This window comes from Mytilus edulis, chromosome 7, assembly GCF_963676685.1.
Source record: "Mytilus edulis chromosome 7, xbMytEdul2.2, whole genome shotgun sequence".
NCBI lineage: Eukaryota > Metazoa > Mollusca > Bivalvia > Mytilida > Mytilidae > Mytilus > Mytilus edulis.
The window spans coordinates 68,291,237-68,318,756 of record NC_092350.1 but is presented as its reverse complement, the minus strand read 5'-3'; the positions used below and the strand labels follow the sequence as shown (position 1 = coordinate 68,318,756).

General features: G+C 31.0%; 1 protein-coding gene across 1 annotated transcript; it reads left to right on the top strand.

The window, feature by feature from the left end:
* Nucleotides 1-2,949: 2,949 nt before the first annotated feature.
* LOC139482062 (FMRFamide-related neuropeptides-like) lies at nucleotides 2,950-27,520 on the top strand. Its single transcript, XM_071265708.1, has 3 exons — nucleotides 2,950-3,069; nucleotides 17,392-17,552; nucleotides 26,311-27,520. The coding sequence occupies exons 2-3, from the start codon at nucleotides 17,414-17,416 to the stop codon at nucleotides 27,381-27,383; spliced, it is 1,212 nt and encodes a 403-aa protein (XP_071121809.1). The 5' UTR covers nucleotides 2,950-3,069; nucleotides 17,392-17,413; the 3' UTR covers nucleotides 27,384-27,520.

Here is a 27,520-nt window from a genome sequence, read left to right as displayed (position 1 = left end):
AAAATGTGGAGTTTACGGAAATATTATGCCATAACGGTAACCGTAATTTTGCATAATAAAACTAAAAAGTTTTTTTTCACTACGTATATGATAATTATATAGTGTACATTCTACTACAGTATAAACAAATGATCTAGCTGACATGTATTATAAGTATAGAATGCATGTTTTATAGGATTTTTGCGATACGAGCTAAGACAAGAAAAGCTTCAGTGTATAACACGTCACATTCATATTGTGTAAAACTTACAAATTCTACATTCATAGATATCTGTATTCCAATATGCTTTTGATTACATCATTTTTAAAGAACATTTTTTTGTCTGTTATATCGATATTACAAGCCCAAGACCAATAATTAGCTGTTTATATCATCTCCAAATTAATCAATCCTTTTCCAAGTTATTTACAGAGAGGATTTTGCATAAAAGCTTTTTGAGTTATTAATCCATAAACCTCAGATAATATGTCTATTATTAGTTAATTAAACAAATGTTTGTAAATAATTGCAGTCCCTGAGCTGTTTCATGTTCTGTGGTTGTATTTTTAGCAGTAAACTGCATTGCCAGATCTTTTTATGTTTGAAATAGCAGGTCTAAGCTTTCGTGTACGAAAATCGCAGATGAGATGTCAATTGTCATCTAGGTTATAAAACCCTTGTTAATCTTGAACTTTTTAACACTAAAAGGAATGTTAATACACTCTAATATATAAACATAATTGAGTTATGCATGACACGTTTAATGTTACCAATAAATGAACGCCTTATTGTTTAGAAAGCAAAAGTTTCTCTGTCTAAATAACCATGCAAAATGATTTATACCGATTGAAATACCTAATAGATGTACTTGTTTTCCTATAACTTGTAAAAGAGAAATTCCAACTAGTACATTTGTAAATTTACGTTTTTTTTCTAGATAATGTATTAGTTCTTGTACTCATTTTATTTTCCTTTCAGTACATTTATATAATAGAAAGGCAGTGAGTTATCTTATTTATCTAGGACATTCTACTAGTACTTGGTATTTCCTTGAGTGCAAAGGTGAAAACTTGGTTTTTTAGTCTTTAATCAATAGAAAACTGCGGGTTTTAATTCTTTTACGTTTAATTTGTTTCTAAAATCATTGAACAAAATCGTCCAAATATCAGCTGTGTGGAGACAAACAAATACATGTATATAAAAAGTTATTCCCTACAAAATGTGTTGAGATTTTCTAATGGTATAAATGAAATTAACGTGTTGTAGAGCAAACACTATGAGAAGTTCTTTTGTATCTGAAAACACTAACTTTTAGACTAAAAGCATATAACACTACAAATAACAGTTACAGTAGTAAATATAATCACGCTATTTTACATCCATTGCTTCGACGTTTGGTTACAGCTATTTATATTTTCTATTCATATTTTCTAAAGCTTTGGATTTTCAAATGTTTAGGCCTCGAGCATCACTGAAGAGACATTGTTCGTCGAAACACGCATCTGGCGCAGAAAAATTGGAGTTGAAGCACCAAATTGTGTTGCGTGACAATCGCACTGGAATAACAGTTTAGATGTCTTTTAATTATTCAAGGTTACTTTTGATTTGAAAAATTGTCGTGAAATGCCTTGTTCAATGCAATGCTGAAGTCAAATTGGTGGTACTCTTGCCAAATACGGTATCGAAGATTCAAAAGTAGGTTCAAAGACTTTAGTTTAGAAAATTTGTAATTATTTGAAAAAATACGATTCATGTTTTACCTTTACTGCACTGATACTTGATTAATTAAATTCGCGAAAATAATTATTCAACAAATATTAATACTAGTTATGTTAGTTTAGTACTTTACATATATTATACATAGGTTATTTTCGAAAACGCTCATTTTCAACCAGTTCGAGGAACATTTATTTATGTTTTATGCACTGCTGCATGGATGCTTTTATTTTCAACTATTATAAACTTTTATAGGTTTGAATATTTTTATTCGAGCTGCCTTTTGAAAGATTACCCAGTTTGACCAGTTGAATTGTTATAACATGTATCTTTAAAATGTTTCTGGTTTCGGAATAGTTAAATTATATTGACACACATCCAACGGCTAGAATAAAATTAGAGATATCACACTGTGAATGATTAGTAGGCAATTATAGAAAATTTTACTTCAAAGAAACTCGCTTGTCTAATTTTTCAATGATGGCTTGTAGAATATCAATACCATAAATATGTGTATAAAAATCTCCCTCTCCCCTAAAAAAAATCTTTATAAAAATCTTGTTCCTGCCGTATTCATTGTTCTTTAAGATAAAAACTAAATTTTAAATCTTTATATTGATGGCTGGTATTAAGTCAATAATATAGTTATGTGTAAAAAAATCCGCCCCCCCCCCCCCCCCCCCCCCAAAAAAAAAAGAAGAAATAAATGAATAAAAAATATATAAGATAAATTGTTTTCGTATTCAACGTTCTTATAGAAAGACACTTTATCAAAAATCTGAATATGGAATTCGTGTTCCGTGTCAAACATAGTAGAAAAAATAAGTAAAAATATAAAACAGTTTACCTCTTAGACAAATTACCAATTAGAAAGAAGAGATTGTTCTTAAAATGTTTAATTTGGACGGAAAAAGAGATGCGAGTATGCTTCATGAATTCTGTCTTTTACGTAAAAAATAATGTGCAATTCGCGTGATTTTATAATTGTTTTCCCTTCGTCCTTCCAAAACATATAATTATTTCTGTCTCTTTTGGCTCTGACGAATAATGGAAATGAATGAGATAATTTGGTAAAATTTCTAAAATTATTCCTTACAAAATCTGCAGGGTGCCTTCTTGTTTTTGTTTCTTTCTATTTGTTTGCGTGTTTACAAAACGCATAGAAGACGGTTTATCGATTTATGGGGGAGTCGTTACTCTTATTGGCAATGGGTTCGGAGGCTGAAGCAGGTCACGTGATAATATCGTTACTTAAATGGAATAAGCTTTAGATGGGACGATCATACTTAACATTTAAGAAGAGCAATAAATTAAGAAAACGTTTGTATTTGTAACATTTTAAGAGGAACGTAAAACACCGGACACAAATAACGGTAAGGATAGCATGTTTTCCGTGTTTTTCTGTTTCTCTCTTTTATTCATTTTAGTAGATAAAAGATAGACTTTCAAAAACTAATTGACAAGTGTTTGTTATTGGTTTTAAAACTGTATTTATTTTGTGTATCTGTCTTATTATTTCAATATAACATTTTCTATAAGATATTTGTCTATATTTAAGGTTTTAGAATTTTTACACAGATGTAATTTCAAACTAAAATGAAAATTGATGTTGCTAATTTAAAGTGAAAAAAGTTTGAAACAAATGAAAATAAAGTATCCAATATTCAAATTAAACTAGAAAAAAAAAGAATAAAAATTCTAAATAAAGAAAAAGTTACACGATAAAGTTTTTTTTTAAATTATTTATACGTGTATAAATATGATTTTTACATTTAATTTTAAATCGAACAAAATTACCTTTCATAGCGAAACACTCTTATTGATGAATTATACTTATATAAAATTGTTTGACGAATACATATATTTAACTTTCAAATCAACCCGTTCCCACGCTTTTTTTTTCTTTTCTGAATGAACATTATGCCAGTCCTGCCTTCCGTTGTGTAAGGAAAAGTACTAAATCATCTCTTATAATGGTAAAATTATTGTTATAAACAAAATGACATTCAATTAACTTTTCTCCTAAAGCAGTCATGAATAAGAATAAAAGGACGACAATGTCTCCGAGCCTATAACGGCATGTCAATACTAGCATGTAAATTTCTGTTTATTATATCTGGGAACAAAATTGGTTTTGTTTTACATTGTCATATTTATAAATATATGTAATGTTTTATACCATAAATAACTATACATTTGAGATATAAAACATATTTTGCATTTATTTATATATATCTAAAGTCTAGACTTAGTTGCTTCCTGGTTGACTTGTATGTATATATATAAAGAAAAACAAATTAAAAATACAAACGTATTTTAAGTGTCTTGAAAAGTAGAATCTCTAAAGGATGATTTTGACTATACTTTAGAAAAACATTATTTATTTTGTCATCCTTTGGGAGAAAAGAAAAAAAATGTATGAATTTAAAAATTGAGATATAAGTAAACTGTCATCATAGATACGTGGATTCATATATTGTAAGGCAGACGCATGTTTCGTCTACAAAAGACTCTCCAGTGACACTCGAATACATGTAGTCTTGCTTTTGACTAGATCAGCAGGTACGTCATTTTCGAAGAACAGTGGCAAGCGGCATGTGGCAAAACTGACAGAGGAACCAAATAATTTTGCAACGATAATAAATCATTTTAATTTTGAGAATATACGTATCGAGCGCAATTGGCGAGTCTGCTGTAGACGACATTTGCGTCTGTCGTACCGACTTATGAGATTACATGTACACAAATGGGCATATATATTTTTGAAAGGATACGTTTTACTCATGAAATCAACATTTTTGTTTACGATATACGTGATGCATTTTACGTTTAGCCGAGTTTGTAAGAGGCTTTTCTGCTTAGCAACACAAGCTATATGTAAACAGAACTTTTCATTTGCGCCTCTAAATAAAGAAAATATTGAGAAAAACACAACTGCTTGCAGGTTCCTAGCTGAGCTAACACGAACGCATACGTTATAAAAAATAAAAAAAGTAAACAAGAATGATAAACGGAACATATTAAATTAATTTTCATACCGTTGGTGCTGCATGATCATAATTTGGACATTTATTTTGAAGAATAACGGGGAGTTTGAAGAATAATAAGTACGTTTCGATTTAACACTAGTAACCGGGATTTCTCTCGTAAGAACCATTAAACCGTCACGAGAGCAACTGATTCCGAAAGTCCTAGTAAATTATCTTATCATTTATAACATAAATATTGTGATTTTACAGAAGAAGATATAACAATTATTGCCAGATATGGCTTTTATTAGAAATATATGTTCAGACGGCTGTCGAAAAGGCGGATATAAAGCGATACAATGTTTGTAGTGTGTTATTGCTGAAATGATGTATTGATGTTGTATATTAGAACTGTATGTTTTGCTATGCAATTCAATACACTAATGTTTACTCTTTTTTTCTGTAGATAGCTGCTTTAATATAACTAACTTTCAGAACATTATGACTTTTTAGAGCAAAAATTTAACTATGCCTTCAATTTTTTTTTTTACATTTTCCTGTATAGTTCATTTTAAAACACTTGCTATTCTCTTCAAACTAACTTTGAGTACATTTTGAATTTTTAGAACTAATGTTCAGCTATGTTATTCAATTAAATAATTTTTACATTTTTTCCTATATAATACTGTTTATAGTCCACCTTTAACAATAGCTATTCTCTTAAACTCGGCAAATTATGACCTTTTAGAACTGTAATGTTTAAGTATACAACTCAATGTTTTATTTTTAAACTTTTTTTCTGTTGAATACAATTTATTATCTTAAAACAATAGCAATTCTCTTCAAAACATCTTTCGGTATTTTTAATTTCAAACACTATTCGTTGAACTACTTCCATTAACTCAGTCCCGGGAAACTAAATAATTGGTATGAAGGATATGTCGTTGGCGTACGCTATGTCATTTGCACTTTTGTTAAATCGAATAAGATTACATTTGCATGCAATATTTGTTTAAATCAAAAAGATAAACACAAAAAAATAGATAAGAAAATAATTCTTCACGCGAGATTTCACGAGAGATTTCAAATTACTTTACGTCAGATCCTGATAACTAAAGTATTTTAGATTAAGATAAGGAGACGTGGTATGATAGCGAATGAGACAGAAGTAAGACCATGTAAGTCATCGTAGGCCTTCACCTATGAACAAAACCCATCCGCATAGCCACCTACAAAAATCGCTCAATCGATCTAATCCGGCATAAAGTTTCATTCCTTCATATTAATTTTTGTCTGACTGTTTTATGACAGGCTTTAGTTTTTTGTTACTTCAATACACATGTGTGCCTCAAGTCACATATACATAGCATGTTCGACAGCGAGCAAAACATTTGCCTAAATTGATGATTGCGGGGGACATTATGAACTTGAAGTAGGAATTAAGTGATATTTTATCCGCGAGGAAGGCCTTACTGTAACATGGAGATGAAGAACCACAACTAAAGCATTGTTCCTTTGCCTTGGGTTTTGTCAAGAGTATGTTTATTTTGCGTCGTGAATAAATTTTCCATTATAATTCTATAACACCGAGGACATTTGACAAATATTCTATTCTATTTTACTTGCATGTGCACTGTTGTGGGATTTTCTGGTGATCCTTTGTTTAATACTTTGCATATAAACCACATCCCTACTTCTCCGTTGAACCTAATTCATTGAGGCCCATGCATATATTATATTAGAAATTAATGAGATTTCCTAAAATCGTTGTGCTTTATACATTTAAGGGGGTACCCAACACCTTAACTAAAATTAATTTGGCTCGTTTAATTTTCATAAAATTTTAACAAAGTATTTAGTTTGACCCTTTGACAAAAGTATAAAAATTTCAAAAAATTTGAACCAACCGTTTTATCAGAAAAATTACACTGGTTATATAGCAGTTTGACAAACACTTATTTTGATCATCGAGAAGCTTTATATTTCCTAAACAACAAAACGTAATTAAAACGTTTAGCTGATTTTACAGAGTTATCTCCCTGTAGTGTTAGGTACCACCTTAATGCGTTAATTGTAAATACTACTTATTTATATAAATTAAGCTTTTGTTTTAGTTTCACATGGTCTACAAAATACCTCAAGGGATAGAAATGACAACCTTGTTTCATTATGATCTATAAGCTAAGTTATACTACAAATGTTTCTAGACAATTTGCAATTCATAATCTATTATTTTCTCGTAAAAATAACGTAATTTATCAAAATGAGTAGGGTTGGAAAATGTTCTGAAAACATTGATGAAGTACGTACTACGCACTTCTATCGAGACTGCAAGCATTTCCGACTTTTTTCGAGTTTAAAAACATTTCGGGTTGTTTTATAAAATAACAGAATGCATTTAGCATACAAATAGTGCATGACATAACAAAATAGTGCCTGTCGGGTAAAATAGCGTAAAGCGTAAGAAACAAAGCATATCGCAGCAAAATAGTGCATAGCGTAACAAAATATGAATATTTAAGAGAAATGTCATGATTGCCAATGAGACAGCTATCCAACAAAGTTCAAACGAAGTGGATGCGAGCAATTATAGGCAACAGTACGACCTTCAGCAATAACAAAAAAAACCCATATATATCAGTCGGATATAAAAGGCCCCAACATAGCCAATATGAAACAATTCAATTGAGAAAGTAACGGCCCAATTTATAACAAGAATTAGATAATTTTCAAAAAACAAACATGACAGTCATGAACTTATATATTTTTTCTGCTTTTCAAGTTTCTTTGTTTCAATACTATCAACTTATAACAGTCTTTTTAAAATCTTGTAATTTTGAAACTGTGGAGCAATCTGAAGGTATCCAAACATAAATGATACACACTTTCAAGTTAACTGAATCTAAATCTAAATATAAAATGAAGTGCATTGTTGATGAATGCAAGACTAGACGGATCACAAATTAAATTCCCAAATGTATTTCAAATCTTAACAATTTTACATTAAAATTTAAACAATACATCATTTTAATCCAATTATCCATTCGGCATTTTCATTTATAGTAAAATTATTACAAATCGAATTGATGAAATAAAGATAAGATTGCATATCGAACGCAGTATGTACCTTCAGGTGACCTAATTGCGTCATTGAACTTTGAGGAGTTGTCGCATTGCATTAAATTATTATCTTTATTGATAATAATTGTTCATTAAGCGTTTATAATTTACTTTGAATATCGACCTACGTCCCTAAAGACTTGGGATGATAATAAACACATATGGCCGCTGTCATATTTTCCTAATGAGGGAAGTGAGCAATTACAAAGGTCACACCTTTTGTAAATTTCACAGAAGTGAATGTAAGTTTCACACCTGGCTCTTATAGGAATTGTCCCTACTTTTGCCTTCAGGGAAATGTTGAATAATTCCATTACGAATGTAAATTAAGTGAAATTGTATTATTATGCATATTTAAATTAAATTTAATTGAACTTTATGCATGTGACTTGTATAGTACATTTAGATGTCGTGTGCAGAAGAACTTCAAATTGATAACTTAACGTAAAGTTTTTTTTCGATAGCAAAACTGCGTAGAGTAAACTATTTGAAAATAAAGATAGGCACGCTTGTCCTGGTTTAAGCAACGACATCAATGTAAACAAAAAATTTATACTAAAAAACCAACAAATCGAAAGTTGCTGATGCATGTAACCGGTATCTAAACAAGAACGACCCAAAAAGCTCAGACATATAATCCTAATGGAATCAAAAGTTTAAAGTGCAAGAAATATTTTGTAATGTTATTTCCACTGGAACAAATAAAACAAATTGGTCATAACAGGATAAATGGATATCAACAATTATTTATTATGCGGAACACACAAACGTTGAGAAAGTCGATGCTATATTTTAATATTTTAATATGATAATTATGTACATGTATATCAACATATAAAATATATTTTAAATCTATATAGTCCTCAAACAAACCTTTATTGGACACAAATAGTTCGCACAAAGCTCAAAAGTCTTAAATCAGAAGCAAAACTTACCACCACGAATGTTTGAGTGTACAAGTTGACTACTTACTATGCACATCTATTGATACGGCAAAATTGAACCGCGGGAAATCCTAGCGCTCTCTGTCTTTTATACAATGAACATAGAATTAAAACATTCAGTACAACGAAATATCATTAATTCGTTAGCAGCACCCGTTTATTCGAATAAAAGAACAGGTACACAAGGCATGCACTTATTCTTGAGATTCGAGCATTTGAAAAATTAGATTTTTGGAAGGAAATATATGACTAGTTTTTTAATTAAATTTACGGAAAAGTGTACTTGAGATGTATGCGATTTTATTTAAGAATGTAGTTACAAATAAAGAAATGTTGGGGGAAATCATTTTAAAACATTGCCCAAGAAATTTTCAGAGGGTTTCAAAATATTAAAGGAAAGCTAAATAAATTTTATTGTTGTAACAATTTACTTTACGATTTTCTTTTCCAAAAGATAAAGATATCAGGGGAGCCTGTATTTTAGTGGTTGTTGCTGGTTTCTGTCTTTAATATTTGTGTTTCGTATCTTGTTTTGTCATTAATAAGGCCGTTGGCTTTATCAATGGCATTGTTTCACATATTTGTCATTACAATATATACGCTATATTTTTTTTGTCTCCATTTTTGAAGGTCGTACGCCAATCTATAAATGCATACATCCACGTCTTTTGTATAGTCATCGAACCACATTTCCTTATTTTTTACACAACATCAAATAGCTGTCCATAACTGAAAACCCAAGTACTGATAACAAATTCTGAAATGATCCCCATATTTGTTATACCGGGACCCTCTAAAGCTGACAATGCGGTACGGTTTTGCTCATTGTTGAAGTTCCTACGGTGACATTAAGATGCCTGTAACACCCACGTCATCTATCTGTTAACATACCACATCTCCTTTTTATATTAAAAAAAAATGAATAACTGTCCATAACTGAAAACTCGTGTAATAGAAAACATATTCTGAAATGATAATTTCCCCATATATTTGTCATACCAGGACTCTTTAAAGCTGCGGTATGTTTTTTGCTCATTATTGAAGCTCCTACGCTGACATTAAGTTGCTTTAACACCCACTTTATTTTGGACTCTGATTTAAAGCCTTCTAACTGTTATCATACCACATCCTTTTTTTTTGTATAGATGAAACATATAACTGTCTATAACTGAAAACCCATGTACTAAAAGCAAGCAAATTCTGAAATGCGCATAGACATTACGTAACATACAATTGAGTTACAATGTAATATAATTGAAACAAATTACCCAATTGAATGACTTTTGCGCATAGCTCTATGAAGGCAATTAATAACAAATAAAATACATATTAATTTTGTCAAATAAAAGCATATAGACATTAACAAGCGATTGATAAGATAATCAAATAACCATCTCTCGAGTGGTGCAAAAGTGTTTATAAAGTTTTGATGCTCCAAATGGCCATAAGTTTCAATGTCAAATGGAGACTTGATTGAAGAGGCTATAAAGGGACATAAACCAGATAACGTAAATCAATATATAGGTCCAAAGATTCCTAGTTTTTTTCTATAGATAAAAGAAAATGTTTGGTTTATTCCAATGAAACAGCATCCCAACAACATCAGAAAAAGACGGGAAAAGATTCCTAGTATTTTTGACATCAAATATAAACAAAACTGTCAAAAGAAGAGGTTGGGTAACGCCAGTTAGACAGTAACCCGACTAAGTAGGAAACATTAGATAGCAACCCGAAAACAGAAGAAAAAGACGGAAACAAAATTTCCTAGCCTTTTTGACATCAAATATAAACAAAAGAAGAGGTTAGATAACGCTAGTGAGACAGTAATCCGACTAAATAAGAAACAGACATAAAGAGGTCAACAATGTAAAAAAAATAAATGGTATGATTGCTAATGAGACGATGTTCAACTTAAGTCTAAAATCACGGAGAATTTACATTTATGCGGCACCGCATGACCTTCAACAATGGACTGATCCCATACAACTAAGCCAGCAGTAAAAGGCGCGTCCCTTACCCATACAAAATGATAAGAGTGATAAGAATAGGATTACATTTTTACCAGAACTACATTTATCAGATGTGTTTATCAAAAGATAAATGTTAAAAGAGACAGATGAAATAAATAAATGTTTTTTTCATCCAACAAGTGATTTTTTTCATGCTGTAGAATTGAAAAAAAAGTTTGGTTTATACATGAAAAAGGCCATAAAAAACCAAAACGTCGGGATTCAAAAAGAACAATGTTTTCAAATATCAGACCAATAACTCAGCTCTTGATATTTTGAATCTGTTGCCTACATTAATAAACAGATGCTTCAATCGAGCAAGACGAGTGATTTCTGTGATACAACGTTAACAATATGAAACAAATCTGTTAACCAATGATATACATTTGAACATCGTTACTCTTATTGTGAAAACGAGGTTAAAAAGTGTGTGTTATCGTCTCTGTGTTTAACGTTTAATCATGTAAAAACTGTGATAAAAGAAAGAATAGGTCGTATTATACTTGTTTCAAACTTGCTCGTCGTATTTATTCTGTTTGACAAATTTGCCTTTAGAGAATTGACTAATTGATAAATTACGATATAGGGATTTCATTCCAAAGACCAACCATACAAACACATTAACATGAGTTTAAAGTTAAACACAGAGAATTTGTAATATATAAAAGAAAATACATTTGCATGATGACGTCATCCACATTCATCATTTACATTTTTAAAATAACAGTGTTGTTTGTTTGAACTTTTCCCCTTCTAATTTGAAGAGCAACAAAGCTATTAATATATAGAATGTTCAAGGTAAAAGGTCACTGTCATAAATTTTAGACATATGTAGTGAAAAGAATTAAAAAAAAATCATCATGTTCAAGGTAAAAGGTCACTGTCATAAATTTTAGACATATGTCATGAATGTAGTGAAAAGAATTAAAAAAAAAAATTCATCATTAATTTTAGTAAACGTTTATCCGATCATCGGCCTACGACTATCTAGATTTTAACTGACGAGAAAAGATTTTGCGCAAAAAAAAGTATGACCATTTTTAGAACGTAGACGGATTCCTAGCTTTGAGCCAAAATCCTATGTGGAGCCCGAATTAAATTTAAATTTTACTCGAATATTATGATTTAAACATCAATTACCTAGTGGTTAATTAACAGTCCTACGAAATAAAGTTTGTAAATCCTGTTTAAGCATAAAAAGAATCTTATAATTTTTTTCTAGATGTTTCCCAGTTCCCTTTGCTAGTTATTTCCCTGGTGCCATGTTTTTCTATCTAGTTTGTATACCAATTAGATATTCGAAATTTTTTCAAACCCTCAAATCTTCTGCAGTTCTATTTTAAGTCTCTTATTACACACATGTACATTGTACTATATCAAAAAACAAAAATATGGAAGTTATTTACGACCTTGACTGGCTATACAGCCCTCGCATGGTCGGCCCTGGCTTGCGGCGTTACGGGCATCTGTTACCTAATTTTTACCATATGGTATGGTATATCAAAGAGCTTCAAAGCACGATGTCCCGACAGAAAGAATACCCCGGAAGAACTTATGTGTAAGATACATACAAATTTGGATACAAACGTTTTTGCGAAAAGATACATATGTCAATTTAAAAGTAAAAAATTTAGAAAATTTAAATTACTGTAGTTAACAAGTAGTATAATTACACAATTGAAAGTTTGTCTCCTGAGTGCAAAAGTATGCAACGTATTTAATGATTATTTCAGAGCTACTTTATCGAATTAAGGGAATCGCTTTTTTTAAGCCTTAACATGCAGCCTGAGCATAATTGTGTCGGACATTCTTAGAAACTTGTTTAATTTAAGCACGAGACTTTCATGTGATCCTAATCAAATAAGGAACTTCCATTTGTAAACAGTTAGGTCAATAAAAAAAATTGTGATACTTTGAAAGGTCAACATATAGTTTGTTTATTGCTTTTTTAAACAGCTAACTTAAACATGTCAAAAGTATAGATCAGGTTTTACAAATGTATATATTTTCAAATAATACCGAGTACTTTGAACGAAATTACGATACACTCTTGAAATAAAGAACAAGCAGATAGCTCTTACAAATAGCTTAACAAAAATCGGATCATTGTTTTTTGTTTGTTTTCAACATTGTAGAGTAAGTATTTTGCATTTCATTTTTTTAAAATAAATAATCTCATTTAATTACAATGAAATATATCGTAAACTCAAAATTACGTATCGAAGTTTGCAAATTTAAGTGAAAATTATTACCGATAAAGTGTGGTCATTTGTAATCCAAAACGGTTGCAAAGTCACTTATCACTGCAAAAATTAAGTGTTTTACTGATGATGCCTTCATTACGAATTTTATGGCGGACCAATACTTACATGTATGTTTAAGTGCTTTATCAGCTGGCACGATAAAATCAACGGTTACACATCTTTAAACCAATATAGCAAATAAATTATCTTTGAGTGTCTAAAAGACAAGTTGAATATTTTGAAAGCAAAAGATGTCCAAGAACCTAAATAGTTTAATGGCTTCTTCAACCGAAACAAGGAACTACAATAATATTCAATCTATGTAAAGTCAGCAAGGTTGATATTGGAATAGCAACAACTACGCAACCATTGAAAACCCACAAATAAGACCATGAGGGAATAATAAAAACAACAAAATAAAGAAAATAACGTAACACTCTCCTACACATTAAAATCACCTAAAATAATTACATATATGAGGGTCTGGAATAGATTTACAGAAACAAGAAAAATAGGCCAAATTTTGGCCGAACAAATAAAAAGTAGAGAAAACCGGTCAAAAACTAGGGAAAAGAGAATAAGGGGAGGGAGGTAGTGCAAAACAAATAAAGAATAGAGAAAAATGACCTAAGATATTGACCAATAAAGATTTGAAAGACCCGCCTCCATTCAGACCATCAATTATATATGATGATAAGTTTATATTCCCCAAACTACCTATAAACACCAAACTACATATAAACACCAATAATATAGATGATCCATCAAGAAAAAATGTGTAAACGCTCTGATATGGGATTAAAGAGACTAGCAAGTGGCGAATGTCAAATTATTGTATGACACCTTAAATGAAAACAGCAGAAACAACCAAAGGGGTTTAATCACTCAATTAACCTTTTATATAGATAACACTCCGCGATATATTCCCTGACAGTTTTTTTTAACAGGAATGATACCAATTTACGCAATGTGCAGATCAATTTCGGATAATGTTTGAACCGAAGATAAAATGTGTGAATTGGGAAAATTAGCTTCCAATTGATTTTCGTAACTGTTTCTATGATGATAAACGACGAAGAAATTTGATTTTGAGTGGATCCCACTTGTTCAATTTGATCAGGAAAAGATGACTGCTTATACTGTTATCAAATAAAATCAGTAACTAATGTGGAATTGATTTTTGAACAAGGCGAAAATAAATAAATTTATTTGGAAATAATTCATTTAGATTTTATTGGATAAGAACATGGTCAATTTGCCTTCTGTTTTTTTTTTCAATGAAGATTTTGCACTTCGGTAAAAACAACTTCCTATTGTACTCTGTAGGTTTGAAATCGAGGCAAACAGAATATGTTTTTCTGTGATCGCTCTGTACTGTATGTCATAATTAATTTTAAACATTCTGCAACACTCCTACATGTATGAATGCAACTTTGAAACAATTGCTTTAAATGAGATTAAGCAAGCAAAAACAGAGTATAAATGCATACTAAAGAGTTCATGTAAGTACTGGTATACTGACGACCCCAACATTCAAAAGTAAAAAAACAATAAATAATATTTTATTTTACCAAATTCTACAGATAGTAGTCGAACATATTTTATCATATGATGGAGGGTTAAAGTTCACACTCGATTGTACAAACATACATTGTGTTTCTTTTTCTGTTACTTTAAACCTGGAAATTGAGAGTTGTGAATATATAGGATCAAGAAACTTCATTTATAAATTATTTCCTAACAAAAAAAAAAAAAAAAATAAAAAAATAAAGTACTCAAAAACAAGGAAGCTTTTCGGAGAACTAAAATTATTGTTCCCTTAAACTTTTGTGTTAGAAGATGGAAAGAAGCCCCCGCTCTTAATGCTTGTATTGTTTTTCACTTTTGAAAGGAAAAAATCAACAACAGTACGAATACAGCTTAGCAAACTTGAATTTCCACGACTTACTGCAATTACATTGATATGTTACTCTTTCTCTTTAAGTGTATCCTTACTTTGGTTTAAATGTTTACTTGTACCATTTCTCTTTTTGACACTTTGCTACATCACGTCAACTAAAGTTCAAGTAGTTAGAAAATTTGATCACACGAAATGAACAGTATTGATATGGACTGACAGAAGTATATTACCAAGAAATGATTTATATCTTCAATATTTTGTCTGGTATTTTTGCAAAACAATCCTGGACTGTAATTCATACAAAAAAATAAATAGGAAAAACAATTGAGTAAAAAATAAGGTGTCAAATCCCTTCTCACTTTCAAGTGTCTAATTATATTCATGCTATCATGTTTTTGAAGTTTATTCATAAAACAGAAATGAAATACGTGAAAATGACGCATTATCTCACCATTCCAATCTATCTATTTGAAAGAGGTTGAGGCGTCCAATTTGCTTGACGAATACGCCGGTATCCCTTTTCACCTTACAAGAACAAGTCAAAATAAGAATGGTATCTATCAATTATGAGCTTTAGAAACTATCAGGTCTGGATCGTGTTTATAAAAACGAAGAATAAGGGCACCAAGTGCAGAAACAAGGGCAAACAATATAACGACTAGAAAAAAGAGACAAAACATAACCAATATAGACTAGCGTGGTGCTAAAATAAAAGGAAAAGATAAAAAAGGAGAGGCAAAAATAGGATGCTTACATTGAAGACCTGTTAGTGACCTACGGCTGTTGTCTGTGCTATGGTCGGGTTTTGTCTCTTTGACACATACCCCATTTCCATTTTTTTTTTTTTTTTTTTTTTTTTTTTTTTTTTTTTTTTACATATAATGAGTAAGAGATAATGACAAATAATGAATAGCGAAACATGGGAAAAAAGATATAAATTATACGTACTACAGAAAATTCCCTATCCTTACCCTCCTTTACATGTATGTATATAAACTTATAAGAGCATCTAAAAATTTAGAATGATATATATCAATGAATGAACTAGAAGATGTTAAGACCAGAAAGACACAGACTGAATGAGAATGGTATAACATTATATCAGGCATAAAAATATAGATATAAAAGGTCTGTGACCCTTTCAATGTAGATTATTGGAAATTAAATGTACCGTATGCATGAATGTACGGTTATGAATGATCTATCGGTTCTCTATTCATAATATTTGCACTAAATCACATATGAATTCTGGAAGATAAATTAATTCTTATCAAGTACTGCCTATTGAGTACCTTTAACTCTTTTGTTTTCTAAAAAGGAGATTTTAAATAGATCAGATCGTTAAGCTCTCAATATGCTGAAACATCTTTCAAATTTTGAAAAAGAATGCTCGCCGTGAAAAGTAAATCAGTAAATCAGTTGATACAAATTATTGCCGCCTATTTTTTTGGAAATTTGTCGATTATTACAAATCTTGCCACAAATTGTGTTTGGATTAGTTGAAAGGTTGTCTGTCGTAAAATAATTAAATTTCATTTGAATAAGATAACGTTTTTTTACATTTCTCTGTAAATACCATGTCGAGGGACTTAAGCAGAGTTGGTTATTTCAGCAGCTGGCATCATTTTGTACCTGTCCAGTAGAATCTGAAGAATATTTGAATGGCTGGTTTTCCGTCTATAAAAGAAGAGCATGCCACTATTATTCAAAAAGAAGCGGAAAAGAAAGAAATATTAAAAACTGATAAGTGGAAGAAAAACCGAGAACGCCATGACATAAAACGAAAACGAAAAACGACAAAAAAAGCGTTCAAGACAGCAGAACACTGATAATTAAACTAAAAACCGTGCAACATGAACCCCAACCACCATCCGCTTTTATCTGGTTGATCATTTGTAATACATTCTTTTCGCACTCAAAATTCGTGAAACATTGCCTGTTGGACGTTCTGAAAGCAGCTTTTTGTATATTGTTTATTTACTTCGCGACAATATAGAGCTTTTAATCATACAAATACTATTCTGCTATTCTTCTGTTTGAATAAAGATATAAAACGTACACCATTTTTTATTATTTGGTTGAAGAAAGACACGGTTTTGCTTTTCTTTGCCATTGAACTGGAAAGACGTTTATTTGATTTAAATTGACGAATGCCTTAACAATTATACTTTCGACACAATGAATGTGAGATATCGAAAATATGTTACTGTAATTGTAGAGGTGTATACACAAAAACTATGTTTCTCTTTTTATATATAAAAATGCCTTTATAATTCCTTTATCGTTTTACCAAGCCTTGCCAATTGCACTGTCGTTTGAAATTGAGGAGATATGCACAATTTTGTTAGAAGACTTATATAACAAGGCAAATAGAAAGATTGAATAATTATAAATGTAAAGCAATTATATTCACTAAACATCCAATAAATTTTGAAAAAAGTAATAGCTAAGATAAACAAAATAGAATATGATTATAGTAATGATTTTATGTTTTTTTCATTTATTTGCAGAAATTATCACACACGGCCAGTAATGTGGACAAAAAGTTATGCTACCCTTATAGTTGCTGCCATTATAAACTGGATTTCAGTAAAAGTACACGCAGATGAACTTAGTCGATGGTGTTTAGATAATCAAGAAATATGCAGTAATTTAATACAAAATTTAAGAGGTATGTTATTTTTATTTTACACTTATGTAGAGGCATCAACAGCCTCGGTGGCTGAGTAATTAAAAAAAAAAATCACTAGCCAGTGAATACTTGTGTTATGAGTTCAAACCTCGCTCGTGTCAGTTTTGTTTGAATCCTAACTTATTTTGACTAAGATCGGTGGATTATCAAGTAATTTATATGTATGTTCAATAAAATTGTGAATAACGAAACATACAATCTAACATGTTAATCTCTTCTTTAATAATTAACTTTCAACGGTACTTTTCAAACGCAATTTATATTTTTCAATAAATGCGCTATAAAGTATAAAAATGTTTCCACTTAAATTGTTTTTTATATATATCTTAGTACTTTATGTTTTAAATACAAACAATTCTTAGTGAAGCAAGTGTTCCGAATTAAGTTGAAATCATCACATCCCAAATCATACGATCGTCATTGACTATTTGACGGCTAAGGAACATCCGAACAGTACAGACGAAAACGGATCTCTTTCCTTTTTCAATCTTAGTCAACATCCCGTGCTTATTTTCACGCCAACTTTTCCGGATCACTTGATATCACCCTCGGTTTCTGACGGAGTTGTGTTACTCAGTCTTTAGTTTTCTAAGGAAGCTACCATTTGATTTTTGTGTGGGGGGGGGGGGGGGGAGGGAGGGGACTAGGATGAAAAATTTATTTTGTCCTGCTTATTTTTAAATTGTAATCTCTGTCCTGCCTTTTTTTTACTAGTTTATCCTGACTATTTTTACACAAATTGTCATCCTGCCTTTTTTTACCAAGTTGTTCATCCTGCCTTTTTTTTTACTTAAGACTCCTGTCCTGCCTATTTTTTTCAAATTTCATCCAAGCCCCCATAAAAATCAAATGGTAGCTCCCGAAGTTGTGTTTTGTAGACTTATGTTTGTCTTTTGGTCATTTTTCGGGGTTTTACTTTTTGTCTTCGATTTAAGAGTTTGCATGTCCTGTAAGAATCGTCCACCTACATGTATCTATTTTTGACTGATTACGAAATTCATTAACAAATTCTAAATGAACGAATTTTTAATTTGCTTACTAAGTTTTAAAATAATTTATTTTGGAATCACCATTTTTGTTTTAACAGTGTAACATGTCATTGTTTAACCAAATAAAATTGAACTATAGTAAAGGCGAAAAACAATACCGTATACAGCGGGTTATTTTCGCGTGTGTAAAATTTCGCGATTTGCATTGAAAAAGGTATAAGAAATATTTTGGCGGTTCTTTTTTATGCATGTGTACTTTTAAATTGGCTGAATTTGTTTGAGCGTTTTGTTCTATCCGCGAAAATAAGCAAACATTTACAATCCGCGAAAATGAATCGCTACACGGTAGTATCCCATCAAAGAAGTGCAATTAGTAACTCTTAATCATGCAAACGTGAGGTCATCAAGTCTCAATAGCGTGAAAAAGTCCGCATTTCTTTCTAACCAAAATTTTGTAAACGTTGTGTCGCGTTTGGTGTTGTTTTCTAAACGCTACAAAAGAAGAAACAAATACATCGTCTAATAAGTCTTTACTGACCCTGTTTGAACTTTCAATAATTCATGCACTTGTTGTTGGTAGACAGATTTTTTTTACAAACGTAGCGTGTGTATAGTTTGTCAAAGTCTATGTAATTTTTGCAAACGCATGTTTGAAAGAAATGATCAAAACATGTGCCCGCTTAGCCGTTTGCATCGTTTGCGTTAGAAAGAAATTCGGCCTAGATTTCTTTGATGTATCACGAAAGTATATCTATTCTAATGAAAAAGTTATTATTTTGATCAAGAATATGAAAAAGGAGATTGTCCCACACAATGTCGTGCATATTATAAGGTACATAGTTGTCGTCTGTTTATGTAGTTCATACGTGTTTCTCGTTTCTCATTTTTATATAGATTAGACCGTTAATTTTCCCGTTTGAATGATTATCCAGTTAGGAATATTTGGGGCCCTTTATAGCTTGCTATTGGGTTTGAGCCAATGCTTCGTGTTGAAGTCTGTACCTTGACCTATGATGGTTTACTTATATAAATTGTTACTTGGATGGAGAGTTGTCTAATTGGCACTCATACCAAGACCAAATTTAAACTGAATTCTTGGTGGTCGATTAAAAATGAAGCGTTAAGGTTAAGACTATTGAGGAAATCTCTGATCGTCCATGCACATATGTGGCGTTTAGGACTTATCATGAATAAGTAATGAGATGCGTCATTATGCTTTGCTGTAAAATAGTATTAGCAAAGGCACTTACTCCAAAATAGATACAAAAAGGGGCAGTCATTGCAACTCCAAAACTACACAAAAAATGTCGAAGTACAACATATTCGACTTTTTTTTATATAATATACACACTCATTTGGTAGTATTATAATATAACTTTGGGTACGCCATATTTGGTCAGATATGTTTCCCGCGACATGCTTATTAAATCAGAATTATATCATATTTGACATAAAATTCCCCCAGATTCTAGCATAATAATCATTAATATTAAGAGGAATTAAGAATGCAATATGCACCGATGTGCACCGATTGACTATGTTTGCAATTTCAGATGAGACATACTAGTAAAAGCTCTTATCATACCTCGGCCTTAACTTCCAATTACTGTTATCACATCCCGGTTATCTTTTAAGACTATACTTCAACGTGTATACATGAACATAAAACTAATCTGTTTAGGGAGGTACCATTTGATTTTTATTGGGGGGGGGGGGGGGTGCTAGGATGAAAAATTTTGTTCTGCATTTTTTTTTAGTTGTAATCTCTGTCCTGCCTTTTTATTTTTCACTCTATTCGGTCCTGCCTTTTTTTTTATTAGTTTATCCTGACTTTTTTTACCTAAATTGTCATCCTGCCTTTTTTTTTTGCAAAATGTCTCATCCTGCCTTTTTTTACTCAAATCTCCTGTCCTGCCTATTTTTTTCAAATTTCATCCTAGCCCCCCATAAAAATCAAATGGTAGCTCCCTTATGATATACAAAATTTAAGAAAAATCTGAAATAAAACTCGTGGATCAAGGAGCAAAGACCTCCAATTATCGATAAAAACAAGGTTAACTTGCCCTAGAACAATAATTGTGATACCAATTGCAGCTAAGTGTATCTAAAGACGGAAGACGTATTAAACATTATATTGCATTATTGTTTTGCATAACAAGCCATGACAAATATAAAGACTTCACTATTCCCATAAGGTCTATGGTTAATGTCTTATTATGAACTCCGTTCAGTGCTTTCCATTCGCAGACAGCATAGCAGACACATTAGGAATATCACTTGAAATAGCAAACACGAAGAGTTTAAATTTATTTATATATAAATTGGTATTTGGTTTTCTGCAACTTGTACCTACACGTTGCTTTATTTCGACAGCTGACTTGATATTTATATAATCTTGATTTAAGTCGAATACAAATGAACAACATATACTTGAAATATAGATGGTTCTCTTTGTACTTCAACTTTTGAACTTAGTTGGATTTGGCTATTCCTTTAAGGTTCTCTTGGTCATAAAGGTCGTCAACTGTTTCGGTTTTTATACACCCTTGGTTTTTAAATATTCATCTTTCAGCGTTCTTAGTTAAGGTAAATTCAGAATCACCTTTTAAACTCATAATGTTATTTTCACTTTTTAAGCTTTCAACTGTTCCAAATGAAATATATCGAGTACAAACCAACAATTTTGGATTTTATGCAGATGACTTAAATATTATATGAATCTTCTATCTTTTTCGACGTGATAAATAAAGTCATAATCATCGTTATACAAGGGGAGGCGCAGGGCATCCAGGTCCCCGTTTTAAGGAAATTGGTTGATTATATAGAGAATCAATGAAGCATGACTAGAGGTGTCCGCCTCTTATGCAGTGAGTCAGTGGGCCCCATCGTGTGACAATTTCTGGATCCGCTATTGTTATACATCATATTTTGATAGTTGATATGACTATTTGTATGCATACAATTAGTTTGTAGTTTTTCTCTCAATTTGTTTATGGTAAAACATTTTGCTCTCGAATTTTGTCCCTTTATCAATATTTCTCTAGGTCAGGTTGTTGTCTCTTTTACACATACCCCATTTACATTCTCAATTTTATTCTATTGACACTTTATATGAAATGAAATTCTCGCATTGCATGAGAAATCTTCGTCAAATCATTGTAAAACCCAAATCCATTTCGGATTGCGTCGATTGACATTTATATTCTATTTATTTCACATTTACGTACGTACATTGTACCATAATATTCTTAGCAACATTCGTCATACGGGAAAAAATAACTACGATACTGACAGTTCTATGGCAAACTTCATCAATAAAAGTTTTACCCCTGTTTCTTAAGGGACACGTGGTTTTCTCTAAACTGTTGTGTTAAGAGATAATCAAATTTGTTTGTCTATTGTTCTAAATAGACCTAATAATGACATTCTATGATAAATAGTCTAGAGTTAATGTTTTGTTGCAAGAATATATCTTAAATCAATTTTGGAGATCAGAACTCAGCTATTATGGCAATTACGACATCTTATTTATTTTACCATGTGCGTGCTGACGTAAACTGGGATAGTTTTTTTATTGTCGTAAAGGAACTTCTTGACTTATTGTTTTTGGTAAATTGTATAATATAACATTTTGAGAGGTTTTCTTTATCCTATAATTTTGTTGTACCGTGAGTTTGCTGCTTCAGTTCTGTTGCTTCTTCTAATCACGATTTTGTGGTACAAATTGGTAACTTTTGGAAATGTATAAAGATAAGTCATACGATTAACAGTACTAATCAATATAAAAAATAAGCAACTGATTTCACGCACCTTCTAAAAAATAAATATTTTTTTCGTTTTTGGGCAAAACTATTTGACTTGGATGAGAAACCTTTTATCTGATTGCTAGATGGTATTATATATGCCCTTACAGTTAAAATTATTATAATTCATTGCCTATATTTGATATAAAAAAATTAAGATGTGGTCATGTTTCTGTCTTTATGGCACTAAAGCAGTATTTTATATTTACAATTCTTCAAAAAAAAAGTCTTTTCATAATATTTTAAAAGAAAATAGCATACAAAATATCTAGGAATTCATTTTTCAGATTTCAGTGCGATTTCTGTTGCCGAACTACCGTTCCCGTTCAGTGTGAGCCAAGGCTCCGTGTTGAAAATTGTACTTTGACCTTATAATGGTTAACTGTTATCTGTTTGTCTTTTTCTGTTTTAACCATGGCGTTGTCAGTTTATTTTAGATTTATGATTTTGACTGTCCCTCTGGTGTTTTTTGCCACTCTCTTACTTTTACTAATTGTGACTTGGATGGATAATTGTCTCATTGACACTCGTATTTCATCTTCTTATATATATCTATATAGTTAAACTTAAACATTTACAAATACTATCTAAGGTTCAAAATTAACATGTTTCTCCAGACAACACAATCAATGTCTGAAATGAAATTGACATTTCTTGTCAATTATAAATGTTTCTTTATGAAATTTACATTAATATTGCACATATATGAATCGCCCGAATAATGATCATATGAAATATTTCTGAAGGTTGTATTGAATAACAGTTCCTAATGAATAGTTGCCTTCAAAAGTAAACATAATTGGCTTAATTCAAATGCAATAATAGACAAGACGCATAAAAGAATTAATTTAGGATTGTTGTTGGTCATTGTGTGTAATATGGTCTTTGGATAAATTCTAAATTTATCCACGAGGAGAAGTCGTGATTATAATATAATATATAGTTCTTTCAATGTAAAATGCCAAAAAAATAATTTTCTTTTTAAAAAATCCATTGAAGTTAGTTCTTTAGATTTAATTAAATTAATGATGCTTAACTATGTAATATAATAATTGATAAAATTGAGAATGGAAATGGGGAATGTGTCAAAGAGACAACAAACCGACCATAGAGCAGACAACAGCTGAAGGCCACCAAAAGGTCTTCAATGCAGCGAGAAACTGTCGCACCCGGAGACGTCCTTCCAATTTTAAGTTTACCAAAAGCTATCAAATATTGTATTTTTGGAAATCGGTATATTGTTTTGATTTTAAACTTTATATTTAGATTTAAAAGAACACTGTTATATACATGACATCAAATGTCTCATAAAAATATATTGAATATTAAGAAACGTTTAACATGGCATCTTTTTGTTAAAAAGATTAGCAAGGCAATAATGACAATAATAAAGTTTGCCTCTTTACTAACTAGACGAAATTATTCTACAAAAAAAAAAAGAAAAAAAAAAAAACCAAAAAAACAACAACAACCAGAGAGTCAAAATAGGGTTACGAAAGTTCATGACTACCCTGACATAATGCATGAACACCTGTTTATTGTAAAAAAAATGTCCGATGATATCAAAACAGTTTTTATTTTAATGTGAATCTTTTGTCGTCGGTTTGCCACCACAACTTATTAGGTTCATGTTTCCTTCATTTTAATATAACTTTTATCAAATAACAAACATTTATTGCTGCGGATTCTTGCAATTTAACAAGACGTACAGCTTTTGCCGTATTAGTATAAATTGAAAATGGCCGCGGAACAAGATAACATTGTATAAAAAAGTGCTTTATGTGTAAAATATCATTATATGGAACGGTTGCGGGCAGAACCTGTGTCGGTTTAGGATATTGATACCTAAAGATATAACTCTAGCAATCCCTATGGAATCTTTAGTTTTGTCTGTTACTTGTCTGTTGGATAGTATGGTCTGATCCGTGAATCATTAAGATGATCATATTCTTAATCAATCTTAACTTCAGTCATGCATAAAAGAGCACAGTAAGGTATTTACATGTTCTCTCAATCTCGTTATTTTGAATTTTTGTTGAATCTTATATAAAAAAGGTGATAGCAAATTTTACAAAATATTTACTTAAAGTTTGTCCTTTTGACAAAGATATAAAAAATTCAAAAAAAAAATGAACCACACTCTTTATCGAGAATATTTCATTGGATAAATAGAAGACTGACACACACTAATTTGATCATAGAGAAGCTCTTTTGAGAATGTCCGACACTTATTATTCATATTTTCCTTGCAATATGGATATACGTAAAGCCCTATTCAAATTGTTTTCGAGATATGTCTAATATCATATTTGAGTGTCATGTTTTTGTTTATGATTTGAAGTCTTTCTAGATACGGTTAGAACATATTAACTATAATTGAAGAAAATACCAAAAGTAGAAAAGAAGATACCCAATCTATATATAGAAAGGGTATCTGACACATCTTCGGTTATTTTTGATAACAACCATTTCTTTTTTATAAGTTTGCCATGAATATACATGATTAACTCGTCCCAGAATACACATGATTAACTCGTCCCAGAATATACATGATTAACTCGTCCCAGAATATACATGATTAACTCGTCCCAGTTTTATTGACACGAGCTATACAAAATATTTCCTTGTTATTGTCAATATCTCCATTAAAGAAATATATTTGTTTGTTTGCTAGATTTATCATAGTACATTTACTTCCAATGATGTTCGCACAATTGACTGCATATAAGAACATCATATTACGATTATCTTAAGTAAGTTTTCTTGCTGTTTCGATGCTTCACCCATTCTATGAGGGTATGGCTGGGGGTTTATAAAATAAATAATAATGGACAAAACAAGTAAGAAAAGAGAAAAATGGACAAAAAATAACGAATAGATAATAATGAGATGTTAAAATGTAAAGTTTAGAGTATAATTGGCAAACAGTATAAAAACTAAAGAAAATGGCATATAAAACAATTAAAGAATACAAAATTAAAGGATCCCCTTCCAGAACCTCTGCTTTACCAGTTCACTATGACAAATCTCTTTTTAGGACTTGATAGGAATCGAATAAACCTAACAAAGACACAATAAACTATCTTTTTGCAAATATAAGATCAAAATGTGCTTTATTGATTCAATAAATCATAACTCAACGTTGTAATTGCCACGGGAGAATACAATGGTCGTCGGTTAAGATAATTTACTGAATTCTCCTGGCTTTCTTACATCAAAGATTGACATTCGGAACCCTTTGGGATATAACGTAGAATACCATTTATGAACGAGAATTGCTTTAAATAAGATAGTGAGATATTAGTCAGAAATAGAAAAAAGTAGCATAAATCAAAGTGCTAAAGCACTGTTTGTCAATTATGTTTTTACATTACTTTTGAATTTGATATATAATTCTAATTAATTCTTTAAAAAAAAATTTCATTCATAAAAATCCAAAAGATTGTTCTTATCATAATCGAATAATATAAACGAATACAAAAATAAAATCACCGTGTTCACAGACTTCCATATTTTTCTAATTGTATACATTTGTTCTTTTTTGTATATTGATTGCACATGTTGCAATTGCCTTTTTAAATGAGATTTATTTGTATAATTATCGATATTGTTATACCTATATTTTGTAAAAGATAGACTTAATAACCGTCTTTAACTTGTGTTCGATCATATTTGTATTTTTGAGCAAATACAAGTATAGATATAACCTAAAAACGAGCTTCCCAAAGAAGGAATTAGAATACACAAAACCGAAGATATAACTTTCTTTTAAAAAAATTAGTCAGTTCTAAAATGGGACGAACTTTGTTTTTCAAATAAATAAATGTAATATAATATTATACAAAGTATCAATTATATTAAACCAGTAACAATATATTTTCTAATATTTGGAAACACAATAAATTTTTATGAAATATTTGGTAATTTTTAATTATTTATTTTCAGACACAGACGATACTAACGCACAAAAGAGAAACTTTCTTCGATTTGGCAGAGCTCTAGCAGGCGACCATTTCTTTCGATTTGGTCGGAGTCCATACCAAACAGAGGACAAACGTTTTCTTAGATTTGGTCGATCCGGAGGAGGCGGAGGATTTGATAATGTTGGACTTGCAGATATATTAAAAGCAGCTTTAGTCAAAGTTGAATCTGCCAATCAAAATGGTCTTAAAATACGAAAACGAAGATCTATCGATGCGGTTAAAGATGTACCTGAAAAGAAAAGTGTGACAGACAATACTGAACCAGAAGCCGAAATTAAAAAGAGAAATGTAGATAATTCCTATGCAACAAATGAAGATTCTGCTGATGAAAACTTGAAAGCTGCAGATAAGCGGTTTATGCGATTTGGAAAGAGATTCATGCGATTTGGTAAACGTGAAAACGCCGACAAGCGATTTATGAGGTTCGGTAAGCGTGGGGATGAAGATTTTGGAGAGGAAGAAGGGGACGATACTTACGGGGTCGAAGACAAACGATTTATGAGATTCGGAAGAGGTGGCACTGAAGACAAGCGGTTTATGAGATTCGGTAGAGCTGGGGAAGATAAGCGTTTCATGAGATTCGGTAAGCGAGCGGATGAAAATTTTGGAGAGGACGAAGGCCATGAAACATACGGGGTCGAAGACAAGCGATTTATGAGATTCGGTAGAGGTGGAACAGAAGACAAACGATTTATGAGATTCGGAAAGAGCATGGATAACGACGACGAGAAAAGATTCATGAGATTTGGAAAGAGTGCCGAAGCCGATAAAAGATTCATGCGATTTGGAAAAAGCTTAGAAGCCGATAAAAGATTTATGCGATTTGGTAAAAGTGGAGACGATGAAAAAAGATTTATGCGATTTGGTAAAAGTGTTGATGGCGAAGACAAAGAAAAAAGATTTATGCGATTTGGAAAATCAACAGAAGACAAAAGATTTATGCGATTTGGGCGAGACCCAGCAGAAAAACGATTTATGAGATTCGGCAAGTCGACGACGGAAGATAAAAGATTTATGAGATTTGGGCGGAAGTAAATGAAAACATTGTTAATCTTTAAGTTAACTATGTTAAGTTGTTCCGATGCTTCAAAATTTTGTAAAAATATTGTATATAATAAATTATTAACTATTACTGTTCATTATATAATATAGAGTAAAACATATTATTTTCA

What these genes read in the sequence shown, in the direction of transcription:
- LOC139482062 (XM_071265708.1), top strand. Translation starts at nt 17,414, where the DNA reads ATGTGGACAAAAAGTTATGCTACCCTTATAGTTGCTGCCATTATAAAC. An exon ending in TTTAATACAAAATTTAAGAG is followed by an intron (nt 17,553 to 26,310) that starts GTATGTTATTTT and finishes ATTTATTTTCAG; the next exon opens with ACACAGACGATACTAACGCA.